The following is a 13,880-nucleotide window of genomic DNA, read 5'->3' on the forward strand; positions in this document are numbered from 1 at the left end:
CCTGAAGGCAGGACAAGGAGCAACGGGTGGAAGCTAACCAAAGAGAGAAGCAACCTAGAACTAAGGAGAAACTTCCTGACAGTTAGAACAATTAACCAGTGGAACAACCTGCCTCCAGAAGCGGTGAATGCACCAACACTGGAAGTTTTTAAGAAGAAACTGGACAGCCATTTGTCCGAAATGGTATAGGGTTTCCTGCTTGAGCAGGGGGTTGGACTAGATGACTTCCAAGGTCCCTTCCAACTTTATCATTATTATTATTATTACAATTCTTTCAGTAAACAGTAACCCTTTTCCTACATTTGTGTCATTCATTTTTGTTTCATTTATTACAGGGAAGCTATTTATAAGGTAAATGAACAACATCACAGAACCATTAATGAAAATATATAGAGATAAGTATAAATAAAATAATGTATATAAATCAGGTTTAATATATAAAACTTTTACACAATAATTGAACAAAAGAATTCTCATCTATTTCTAACAGTTCCAGTTAAATAAAGCCGGGCTAAAGGAAGCAGATGGATAGAAAATGTAAGAACCTCAAACAACATGAGAAAAATCCAGGGAAATTGCATTGCGTGTCCTAAGATTGCAATCTGAAGAATCCTAAACCACATGCTGTATACAGCCTGAGTGAAAAACAAGTAGAAGCATTTCAGATTCCTGTTTGACAGATGTGTATGTGCAAGGAACTGGACTGCTTTAAAGCTAATTGGTTTCTGCCAAAATTTCACAAGGCAATAACCTATATTTTTAGATGTATTTTGCTTTTTGTAATGAAAGAGCCACCTACAATTCTTATTAGAAAATAATATGGTTCTCTCCATCCATATGAGCAAGAACTCTAAAACCAGAGCTCAGAAGTAATTTAACACATACTTGGGACAAACAAGTCCAACTTTTATTTGGTATATTCCATAAGATATTCCTATCTTCCTGAATCTTGAACTTTAATCACTATAATTAACTTAAAACATGTTACTGTAATACAGTATTATGGGAACTGAGAAAGGTTAATATCAACCTGTACATCTTGGCCAGCTAGAGGCCACATTATGAGACTGACACACATAAAGATGAAATATATAAATTAGTAAGATCACCATATATGAACCCTTAGCAAAGACTGCCCTCACAACATAGAATAGATTACTCAACAAAATAAGAATGCTATCATGGAATTATGCCTTCAAATAATAAATTGGTATTAATCATTATGATTTAACTTAAAGTTTAACTTAAATTAAATTGGAAACAATTTGTTCCCAAAGCACTGATATAGGGATTGCCAACTTTCAATATCTGTTGGACACATTTAGAATGTTGATGAAGCTTCATGGACAACATCACCAAACAACTTTGCAAAACATGACAACTTTTACGTTACTTAAAGAAAATTATATAAACCACATTGCAGATTTGGCAGAATGGAGAATGTTAGGCCTTGTGATAAAAGATTAGATCAGCAGAAGTAGCAAATCCCCTACTGTGGGGAAAAGGAAGTTAAAGAATAAGCTAAAGGTCCAGATGGACGAGCATGAAAATAAGAGAAGGGGATCATAACCCTATGAGTTTAGGCTTAATTTTTTTTCTAGAGCTAAAACTGATTTAAAAATATTCCATTGTTTGCATCTGAATAAATACATGACAGAAGGAACTCAGCTGTTAAACACAAAAGAAAGAAGGAGGGCCATGTTTTCTTATTTGAAATTTATCCCCTTAATGAGCATGCGCTCCAGGCTTACAGATAAAGGGATTCTCTGATTAGATACAGAAAACAATTGAATATGAGAGACAGACATACTGCAAAGAGTAATGGACACTCAGTAACATTTGAGCAGTGCTGACCTACAGTGGGTGGTTTTAAAAGCAAAATCATATGACTCATAAGCCTCCTTGGGTCATAATAAACCTTTAAAAATCACATGTGGCAGCAAAGCTTTAAAGAAAGGGAGAGAAGAGTTGTGAGACCCCATGGGCTACATCAACCCTGGTAGTCTTTTGTTCCCCTATTCTGTTCTCTCTATAATTTTAGACAATGTACCTTTCATCAAAGTCTAATAGTAGGAAGAAGTTCAGATTTATAGTTGAGAACCAAATAGTTTTAACACTAGAGACAAGCTCCACATGCAACTTGCAGCCCCAAAAGAGCTGGATTTATTGCTTTCAGACACACTACAGGAGTGTGTTTAATGGCTGTGGTATAAGAGTTCAGCTCAAACAGGCTGCCACACATAACAGATGTGCTGTTTCTAGTTCATTAGCTAAGAGTAAATGAAACCAAGGGACTCTTGACTTTTCCCCAGAGTAAAAGTTTCCATTTAAGTCCTGTTATTCGAACCTCTATTTGCAAGTGCCATTTGCTTTCTCTAGCTGCAAAGAGCACAGAATATTGGTGCTCAACGTATCTTAAAGGAACATAGCACAATGGGCCTATTTCATGAATATATAAAGAACAGGGAAGGTAGTGATAAATAGAAAGAAAACTAATAAGAACAATAGATGGATCAGTCTTGTTCATTTGTTATAAGTGCAAGAGAAAAATACCGTACCTCTACAACATAATTTTTAGGTGTTTGCATTTGAGTGGGGTGCAAGAAGGTAGATAAGTAGAAAGGAAAATTAAGGAAGCTCAACAGGACTTTAGGGTAGGAAAAATTCAATGGTGTAGAAGCAAAAATACCACAAAACTGGCATTGATAATTGGAAGAAGGAGGCATGTTATATTTTGAAATGCTAAAGGAGAAAATTTATGAATGTGAAAATGAGATAACAGATACTGTAATGAGATAGTTATAAAACACAATGTAAGATCATCATCTACCTATAATCTTTATTAATTTGCAGAATTTGTTTAGCCCTGGGGAGATTGCCAATTCTTTTTTTAAATTATTTTTTCTATAGTTTCTATATTAGCTACACTCTGTTTTTAAAAGATTCCCTGTAACAAGATATTTCAAAGTGTTCAAATTATTCTAACAATTACATTGGAAATGTCCTTATGACCATTTTGGAGGATGAAAAATAATATAATAAATAAATAATATAATACATTTTAAACCAGGTTGTGTTTATAATGAAATAAGAAATAATTTGGTTTGCTTTTGCTTTGACTGAACTTCAGAAAACCTCAATAGTTCAGAAAAACAGCTAATATATATTTTTCATTTGTTTATACAGATTCTTTTGTTTAACCAATATAATAGCTAGAAAAATGTAAAAGCTCATTCAACTCTTCATCTTCTAAAATATAATCATATACTTCTAAAAGTCCAGCAATGCCATGAACTAAATGAACATGGAACCTCACACACTCATACAATTATTTAATTATTCAAAGAAAATTCTAATGGACTGTTAGATCACAATAATGACTTTCCCAGAGCATGTATACAGAACATACTTTTGAATGGCTCATTTAATATTTTATGAACTCTGATGGGGAGCTAAACCTATTTCCATAACAGTTTTTTTCCCATTTAGCAATGAGAGGAAATTGAAAAGGAAATAGACCACTAATTTGCTCTAAATCAAATGACTACAAAAAGATATATACATGAAATAATTCAGCAAGAGAGATAATAGTGCCAAACTGAATGAATCATAAATGTGAGGACTGAAATATAGTCCTGGTAAAGAACTAGCGTCTTAATTTTTTTCTCTGTCAATTTTACTCTTAATACATTTGATTTAGCTCCCATTTCTGCGTATGGAGTGAATAACTCTCTCTGTTTCAATGTGAATTATATCAGTCTTTTAAAAAGGCTGATATAATGCAGACTGGAATTTATGCAGCAATATAATGTATGTACTTTGCAATTCTACTTCACAGATTCAGCGGATACTACATTTTGGAGAAGAATGTATTCTTTAAAGATTGCTAGAAGTTGACTTTTCCTCAGTATAGAATAACACCTTACAGCACTATCTCACAAACAGTTCCATCTTCCTTTTCTTTTTTTGTGAAAGAGGCAGGAATGACAAGTATTATGGAGTGACTCTACTATGTATCAGAGCATTAGCAATTGAGATCTATATATCTGGCAGGCAATTTCTTCCTTTCTAGGAACGGTATAAGTGCAAAACAATAAACCTGCACTTGTTGCTATAAGCTTTAATTCTGGGTTTCACACATGGCACATTATGGAATAAGCATTCTTTATTAGTGACAAAAGTATATGTTGTCTGCTCATGCACTAACCCTGTAGAAAAAAAGCATACAGCCTAGGCTACTGGGCTTTATGCAGTCTTCAGCCCCATTTCAAAACTGCAAGTGATCACTTTTTAGCTGTGATCATACCTACTGTTTGTTTCAATACCCATTAAATGGCCTCCAGTAGATCACCCAAAAGGGAAATCAATTCTTGACAGGGGAGAAAAGCTTATTGAGGCCTAAACTGGGAGCTGCCAGATATCTACCCATAAAAACAAAAAAAATCTGAATATAGTGTTTCAGATATACATTTTTCTCTCCAAGCCACAAATGCTGAAAATAGGCAAACTTGTTTATTTTGACTAGTCTTTCCAGTCTGGTATCCTAGATATGAAATGACTGGCAATTCTGGGTCATAATGCAGCACATCTAGAAGAGATTGAACTGAAAAGCACTGCTTTAGGTCACATCAGTATTTACAAAGTGGTTCATATATCACTGTAATTTTAATACATCTAAATATACAGCCTTATTCTATGTAAAATATGTTGGCCTGAAGGATATATTTTACAGCATTTTTAAAAACAGCATTTTAAAAGAACATTTATTTTGTTCTATCAATTCTATGTCCCAGAACTGTCAAACCTTGAATTCTTAATACTTTGCAGTTTTTACTTAACATTATTAGATCTGACCCTCCTATTCTCTACTCTTTTATACAATCTAAATCAAAGTGTTATTTTCTGCAGAGTGTAAGGTCTCCCTTGAATGCAAAAATAAGCACATTTAAACTAATTTGCCTGCAAAGTATTCTTTTAAAAAAATACATAATTCAGCTTACTCCTTTTCTTCTGACAAAAAGAATAAAGAAATAATGGCTCTCTTTCTACCAAGAGGCGGGAGAAGGGAATAAAGCATTTCATAAAAGCAATAAAAACCATGAAGAAACTGAAGAGTCGGGAAATAAAGGATAAGTAAACATGATTTTTTTTTTAAGTTCAACATTTTTAATGTTACCCAAGGGGTTGCAAAGAAACTGGAGAAATGAATAAAGCTGGTGTAAAATGGTGCTCACGACAGGAAGCAAGAAAATAACTTAAATACTAGAAATCTGGGTGCTCAGAGTTTGAAATTAGTACCAAGAGGAGTGTGAAGGTAAATAGGAGGAAAAGGAGAGAGGATGATGAGATAAAAGAGAGGGACATCAGGGAGCATTTTCTGAAGGAGGCTACTCGAAGAAGTGAGAAGAAAACCCAAAACTTAGAACAAGAAGAGATGAGAAAAGTGCAGTTGTGAAGACCTAGAGGTAAGAAAAACAGCAGTGTAGTTAATAAGTTTTCTAGTTAGAAAAAAGAGTGACAGTGAGATTACTTGTGAGGAAACGCTAAAGGTACAATGCACTAAGCTGCATTTCACTGCTATGCATTCTTCTGATGTGAATTGGTAGACAAGCTTAGCCTGTAAAGGGAATTATCCAATAGGTCAGCTAGAGAGAGTACTGAAACTAAGAAAGCAAGGATAACCCAATTAGGAAAGAGGCAGACTGGGACTGGTAATGCCAAGGAGCTGACTGGATTTGGAGGAATTAGCAATGCAATCCAAGGGAGTTCAAGTTGCCAGAAGTGGGATTTATTGTGATCTGAAGAAATGTGAAGGAGATGCTGAGCGAGCTTCAGGGCACCGAGATTACAGTCCATTGAGTTCAATAGTTACAATGCATAAAGTTATTATTCATGGGTGTAAATCTGGTTGTGAATTTGCATAGTTATTTTCAATGCAAGTAATTAAGTGGATTTGTTTGTTCTTAACTTTGGTTCCAGGCAAATATCAAAGTATAGTTTTTGGTTCATAGCTACAAGTTGACCTTGAGTTTTACTGAGTCTTGGGAAACATCCCTTAAAGCATACTTTAAGAGAGTTTAAGACAGTTAGTAGCAAGCTTGGAAAAAGAGTTTGGGATATGTATGAGAAAAACACTGACAGGAGCTTGACTCCTGGGAGTTTTCCTTGGGGACAAAACAAGCTACCCAAAAAGAGCCAAAGTAACTTGGTTGCATAAATAAAACTCTAGTTGGGAGAAAGCAAACCTAACTAAGGGAAACAGTAAATTAGTCAGAAACAGCGAAGGGTTGAATTCAAGAGATAGTGGGGTTGTTCAGTCATAAGATAATTATCCAGCATAAGTGATATGAATTAGAAGCACTGCTATTAAACATAATCTTCTCCCAGGAAAAATACCTGCCAGACAACACAGACTCAAAAGGAGAGCATCTACTCTCTGTAGAAAGATAAGAAGAAAGCAGGCAATGAAACAATAAATTCCAAAACTCTATGACTGACTCAGCAGATGCAAACTAACTCTTTTCCTGTTGCAGACCTGAACTAAGGATAGATTTCCATAACATGTTGTTTTGTATGAAGGGCAGGCCATGTTGTAAGGATGCCAGACCATCGCATCCCTAAACAGCTCTTCTATGGTGAGCTGTCTCAAGGAAAGCGATCGCACGGGGGACAAAAGAAGCGATACAAAGACACGCTGAAAGCATATCTCAAGTCTCTGGATATCGACACCATCTCTTGGGAATTTTTGGCTCATGATCGACCGACATGGCGTACCCTGGTTTACCAGGGTTGCCAGACATATGAACACAGAAGGACAATCTTGGCACAAGAGAAGCGAGCACTCCGTAAAGCCAGAGCTGCAAATGCTGAAGCAACAGTGTCCACATTTCTCTGTTCAGTATGTGGCAGAACATTCCGTGCTAACATCGGTCTCATCAGCCATCTATGGACACACAGCTGATGGCCCATAATCCATAAGATGTCAAGGTCTTCATCGAAATCGATGGACGAACAACATCAGAGTATAGAAATAGAATTTCCTTCCATATCCAAGTTGGCCGTGCTGGCATAGAATTTGGGAGATTGTAGCCCAGCACATTTGGATATCAGGTTGGAAAAAAGTATCTTAGATGGCAAAATGTTGCCTGAATTTATATGTTAGAGTAAGGAGGCATTTCAGCAATTTTGTGGCTAGACTACTTTCCCAGGATTTTATAGATGTTCTGAACTTCATCAGGTCCACAAGAGTAAATAGGATGAAATGAATAGGAAAAATTAAAAAAATGTTTAAATAAATACTAAAGTCAAGAAAATGATTGAATGTTGTGCTGCTTATCAGCATACAACAAAATAATATGAATGTGAGCTGGTTATTTTTAATAGATTTAGGGCCAATCTTTCCAAGTCCAACCAATAAAAGCAGACTCATGATAAACATTCAATGGAAACAATACATTTTTCAATATTTTATGCCCAAGACAGATCAATCTGTTACCCTTGTGTTTGAGAGAGGGGGAAAAAATCAAGGAAGAGGAGACTCTTGAATTTAACAAAGTTAGATAGGCAAACTAATAGCAATTAAACCAATTGTTCCAACAAAAAAATAGGCAAAAAAGCTTATATAAGAAGCTGGACAATTTCTGCAAATACAATTGAAACTATAGAAAAATATAGTTAATTATTTTCTGTTTGAATGAAGCATTATTTTAAAGTTCAAAAGGAAATTAACTTTTACACTTTTGTTTTTGCCCAAGTTATATTTAACTTGAAAACCAGTCTGATATAGTATTTAAGGCATCAGCCTCAATACCCAGAGATCAATGAGTATCTCAGCCCTAGGAAAAACGCAAAGGCAATCCACTTCTGAAAAACCTTGCCAAGAAAACTGCAGGGACTTGTCTAAGCAACCCCTCAAGAATTGGACTTTCAACTGAATGGAAGAAAAAACAAGAACTTCAAAACCAATTTTCATTTTTTCCAATATTTTGTACTGTAACTGACCCAAAAGAGAGTCCTCAGCCAATTGGAAGCAGAGTTCAAAACATATGAAAAGGAAGCTGAGGGAAGGGTGTATCAGTAAATATTTTGTGTGGGCAATGCATTTTGCAGATACTCTTACATGTTTTCCTCTCTTAACTTTAAATTTAAGGAATGATTAACCCTAACCCTAACTTTAATATTACTCTGTGAACAGATCTCTATGAAGTTCCTAGTTTTAAATAAGGACAGAACAGATAAAAATCTCTCATTCCCTGAAAAGAAATCAAATATATGAGTGCCCTACTAAGAAAAGCATCAATTTCTCTCTGATGACCTTGGAAAATTGATGCTTTTTCAGAAACGAGGACTTAGAAAATCACAGATTTTCACTATGTTTTATAATCAGAAGAACCCATGTTTATGAAAGAGAAACTTTCATAATACTGCTTGCCAGAGCCACAATGAAGAAAACTTTGAAATATGCCAGGAAGCCATCTTTTCTTTTCAGAAAAGTGTCCCCAAGTTTGTAACATGTCTAGAATACAGGGGTACAAGTACATTTCCAGAACTCCATGCAGCTCCACAAAGTCCTTGGCATATTTAAAGTTGCAATTTTTATGTAACAAAAGGGAAAGCTATTAAACAAATGGGCAGCAGTCACAAATCATTTAAACTAATTAAAATGTTGTATTTTAATTAAACATCAGTTTAAATTAAATTAAATGTTATTTTTGTCTTGGCCCTACCCACTTTTTGAAGTGTTCCTCCAAGCTGTGGATCAACTCTCACATAGAAAACTCCTTGTTTTCTGAAGATTGGCTCAAAGTGACCTAGAGGCCTTATGTGATATATCCCTCCTTTATAGTGCTCTGAAGACTGAGAGCATACTGAGGACTCAGGACGTTTCATTTACCAGTCATCCATCCATTTTTCTTCCATTCTTCCCATAATGCTGAACCAGATGTGACTTCTCTGCATTACTATGTTAAGCAGCAACAGCAACAAAAATCAAATAGATCAGTAAAATGCATCAGCCAAAGCCTATCATGCACACATGCTCAGCAGCAACTGAAATGTAATGGTCAACCCTTTCAATGGTCCCAGAAAGAGAGCTACTGGCTAAATCATCTTGACAGTGCTTTTCTGATTTCACCCCTCATACCATTGAAAAGGTTAACACAGTGCATGCGTGGCGATTCCAAGAGCCAAGCCTGAGTCACACGCCCCCATGCCTTTTTACACTGCCAGCAGATACAATACCTGAGGTTGGAAGAACTTCAGAAGTGTAGCATCAAATACAAGGAAGGGAAACATGAAGAGAGAAAAGAAAGAAAGAACACAGAAATATATAAAACTGCCACATACATACAATCTACAAACATGGCAGCCTGACGTTATAAGAAAAAGAAAACATTTTAACCCATCATCTTCAATCAAGAATATTATAATGACCATTCAGACTAGTACAAGAAGGTGTGGCACAGTAGATTCAATTCCTTTATCTTTTTTGTCTGGGGATTAACGTTCCATCCTGTTTATGGATTTAATTCAACAAACTATATACTGTTTGCTTTAATTTATTTTCCTTGAGGGTTAGGAGAAATTCTACTCAAGTGCAATTTATTGTAAGTTCGTTACCATTTCTAGGTTTATGATAGATGAGACATTATGGCATGCAAATAACCATAAGTCAGTGTTATTTCATTCTACTCTCCTGGCTCAAATAACATCTATGCAAAATGAAAGCTGTGGTTCTTTTATCATCCATCCATCCATCCATCCATCCATCCATCCATCCATCCATCCATCCATCCATCCATCCATCCATCCTTAAATTTCTTAAATTTGCAGTAAAAAAGAAAAGGGCAAGCTTGTTTCATTTCAGACAACACCAAATGCTTAGCCATATACTAGCCATGGTCTATGTAGATCATTAATAATCTGAGGAATCCGCTTTTATTTAGACAGCCTGAAAAAAAAACTCACTTGTAAGATTCCTTTGAAAGCCTATTAAGGCTCTCAGTCCATAAAGTAATTGCAACATTTATTGAATCCCAGTTGTAGCATTACACAGTTCTGTGCATACTGACAATGCATTCAACGGATAATATAGTATGGCTTTTTGCTAGGTGTCTGCAATACTCACAAAGCAATGTGAATAAATGCACAATGTTCTTTCTTTAGCATCAGCATGTACACTGGAGCTACAGCCCTTAGCAGCTACGGCTAATCATCACTGCAGATGAGTTCCAGGACAGCATGTTGTTTATTTACACTACATCAGAAATTGCCGGAAGGAATGAAGAAAGCTAACAAATCCAATGTGAATGGCATACATCTGCCTATGCTTCTGATTTTTGGCAAACCACTTCTGATTTTGACCACATGTAGCAAACAAATAATTACAGTCAAAATGTTGTATCAAAATAGGATCCTCAACTGGCATCATACTGGGTTTGAATTCAGATTAGGTTTTAAAGTATAATCAACATAAATCACAACTGGTACAATGATTTCCTGGAAAATTTCACTTTTATATATATATGAAGGCCAAAGGAAGGTGCAGAGTAAACGAGGCAGAGAAAATTGCTTGTTCTTTTTCATACTGATAGACTGTGGCTTGTTATATTTAACTACAGCTGTTATACCTACAATCTTAAAACTATTTCAGACTCCAGAAATAATTAAACAATAGACAGTTGCAATGGTTGTATGTTATGGCTCACAGACATATTCAGATTACTGACAGAGTTACAAATACAATATCTATCAACATCTAACAGATTCAGGATTAAAGCTTTTATGAAAATAGATTAGAATCAATAATGAATTTTTTGGGTTTTTATCATCTATGCATCTTTAATTTTTAAGAAAAATCTAAGTTTAGTGTATCAAATGACTGCAGAGATCAACACAAAATCCAGTTTGCAAAGTAATTTCCATTCATTGTCTGGCAAATACAGTATATATATAAACATATTGAGTGGTTGCCTGCTCAATGACAAATGCAAAGCAATTCATGTTTCAAATCTCTATTCAATGGAATGATTTTTCCCACATTTTACAATTGGGAAAATAAAAAGCAACAACTAATTATATAAAGCACAGCACAGATCTTCCTGGAAACGTGAAGAATATTAAGAGCAAGCTTTGTTTTGTTTTCACTTTCCTGAGGGCTGTTGAACTTTCACTTAGTTGGACAATTTTTTCACAAAGAGTATTTATTCTACCATGAATCTAGAAGTTGTGACTTTTCCCTCCTGAGGGTCATTTGTTGACTACAAGGGTGATGGGAAAGGGCAATAATGCATTCCTAGTTTGTCTCTTACCGAGGGGATTGCATGTATCTGTACTGTACATTTCTTTGTAGCAATGAACATCATTTAAACTGCTGAATTTATAGATACACTCTGACACTGAGTAACCTGATATCATTACTGTACTATTATTTGCTTTTTTTTAAAAAATGAATATTTCTAATTTCAAGTGGAAGTATTCAAATTACCGTATATCTTCTTTCCTGCAATGATATACAATAGCTTGAGCAAAGTATATTCCCCATAACTAATTAAATCATCTTTTGGTAATTTGAATAATTTGCTTATTGCTTAAAATGTATCTCATGTGGGAAAGCAGTTTCCTTGATAGAGAATTCATCTGCTCTAAAAGAGGAGAAATAATGTCCTTCTGTTTTGGGCATTCAACCATTCATGATTCTGGGGGCAACTTTTTACCAATTGACTTGTTCCCTAAAGGCCAGATTTCCAGGGGAAATTGGAGATGGAATATCCCCATTCTTGGCAATTCCTGGGGCATATAAAGAAGCCTTTTCCATAACTGCAGAGGTATATAATCACTAGCCCTTCCACATGCCATGGGGATTACAACTCCCACTATCTCACACTATTAGAAATTGTTGGAATATTTGGTGCTGTTTTACCCCAAAATAAGATTAATAGCACTTTATATGTATATTAATACATACAAATACATATTTACATATGTACACATGTATATTTACATATGCATACATATGTAAGGAAAGGGTAAGGAAAGTAAAAACGTAACAGCTAGCAATATGGATCTTAGAACTCAAACGCAGGTGGATTGGCTAGGACCTGTGACGAGGTCCAGGAGCCGGGTGCAAAGAGCACCATTCCCTTAAATAGCCTTCCCATCGACTGGAGGTTACCCTGATGATGCTGGCAGCTGCCGGCGAAAGCTTGGTATTTTAAAATTTTATTAAAACTTTTTATAGTTTTTAAAAACTTCCTGGTGGTCTTACATTTTTGTACTTGCTAACATGAGTTTACCCAGGAACCACCTTTTTATTTTTAGAATACTTAATAATACATATATATTTACATATATATACAATATATATTTAACACAACTAATTTACTGAAAAACAACAAAACAATTCTTAAACACCCCCTCCCCAAAAGATTGAAAATTCTGGCTAGATGTTTTTTGCAGATGTTCCCTTACTACCATGCACATAGTCTCAGATATTCTCTCCCCCTTCCCAAAAGCTGTCAGTTGTTAAGAGCAACTTACACTTTTAGCTTACAAAGTGGATTTTCCACATACGACTTTGTAAATTTTACCAATCAAAGCCCTGGACCACTGCTAATCATACCCAAACCAAAGTATAAGAGGCAGAATACTAGGGATTGGTTAGATAACAATTATAAAATGAATATCCATTTGAAAAATAGCAACATAGAATATTATCTAAAATCTAAATGATAATGGTTATGTCAAAAGAAAAATGATAAGCCTATCAAGCAAACCCAAAGAAAGAATACTTTCATAGAATTGGGAGAAGTAGTGAAGGGACAACAAATTATCATAAATAAATGAAGACCTCTAGTAAAATAATAAACATAATACCAAAAAATGTATTCCGGAATGTTGGTCTATTCTGAAATGTGTTAATATTCGACAGCATCATCATAAATTAAAAAAACTGAAGTCAGAAAATGAGTGATATTGTCTAAAATAAGGAATACAACTCAGAACAACCTTTTAAACAAGTATTGTAGGACCACAATTGTCCATTTTTAAGAACCTCAAATGATTATTTTATTATTTGAACTGCTTTCTTTTGTAACTCATTTATTTGAAGTATTAAAACAATCCACCATCCTTATGTATAAATGCACAATTTAATATCAATAAAACATAATCAACATGTCAACATATTGGCCTCTGTTTCTATTTAAAAATTGGCTAAGAACTATATTAACTTCATTTAAACACAATAATGAAAAACAAGGGTTATTATTCAAATGTTATTGTACTGGCCCTGCATTGGGAAAGAGTTAAAAGCTGGACATAGTATAAAACTCAGAAGGTTTAGATAGAGGGCCTTTAGAATTTGTTGAGTTACTCTTTGGAAACTCAAGGTCTTTTAAACCTACTTTACAAAAAGCCTATTTTATTGTAGCAGGAAAAAATGATTTATGTCCAATCATTTCACCAAGGAACAGTAGCAGGCAATCACTTGAAATCTTCAATTGTACACTCAATCTTTTGAAATCAGAGCAATAACAACACTACATGGGCAGACAGGAACTATGGAATATTATTAACTCTATTGTGAATTCCATAACCAACATGTACCTTATTTGATAAGAGACTCAAATGCAAAAGAAAGGGAACATCAAGCACTTGCATTTCCTGTCTCTTAGCATCTCGGCCATGGCCGTAACTATTATAGATAGTAGTCAAAGTTATATTTAGTCATTTCAAATCATGAATACTGTGTGGAGTTAGGCCTGTTCTCTGCATTGTTGCACCTACTCCCTCTTGTCTAAGCAGCACAATCCTCATCTCCTACTCCTTATGTTGGTTGCATTATTTAAAATATCCAGTTAAGTCTCTTGAGAACTTCATAA

The 13,880-nt window shown here is 34.9% G+C and overlaps 1 protein-coding gene across 1 annotated transcript in view; it reads right to left on the reverse strand.

Moving 5' to 3' along the window:
- The window catches only part of NFASC (neurofascin), a 93,186-nt gene that overhangs the window by 30,900 nt on the left and 48,406 nt on the right, over positions 1-13,880 (reverse strand). Inside the window, exon 24 of the mRNA XM_029284475.1 lies at positions 9,241-9,255. Coding sequence (XP_029140308.1) covers positions 9,241-9,255 — 15 coding nt within the window. The remainder of the gene's footprint in view (positions 1-9,240; positions 9,256-13,880) is intronic.

This window comes from Protobothrops mucrosquamatus, unplaced genomic scaffold, assembly GCF_001527695.2.
Source record: "Protobothrops mucrosquamatus isolate PMUCROS unplaced genomic scaffold, P.Mucros_1.0 scaffold638, whole genome shotgun sequence".
In the NCBI taxonomy this organism is placed as follows: domain Eukaryota; kingdom Metazoa; phylum Chordata; class Lepidosauria; order Squamata; family Viperidae; genus Protobothrops; species Protobothrops mucrosquamatus.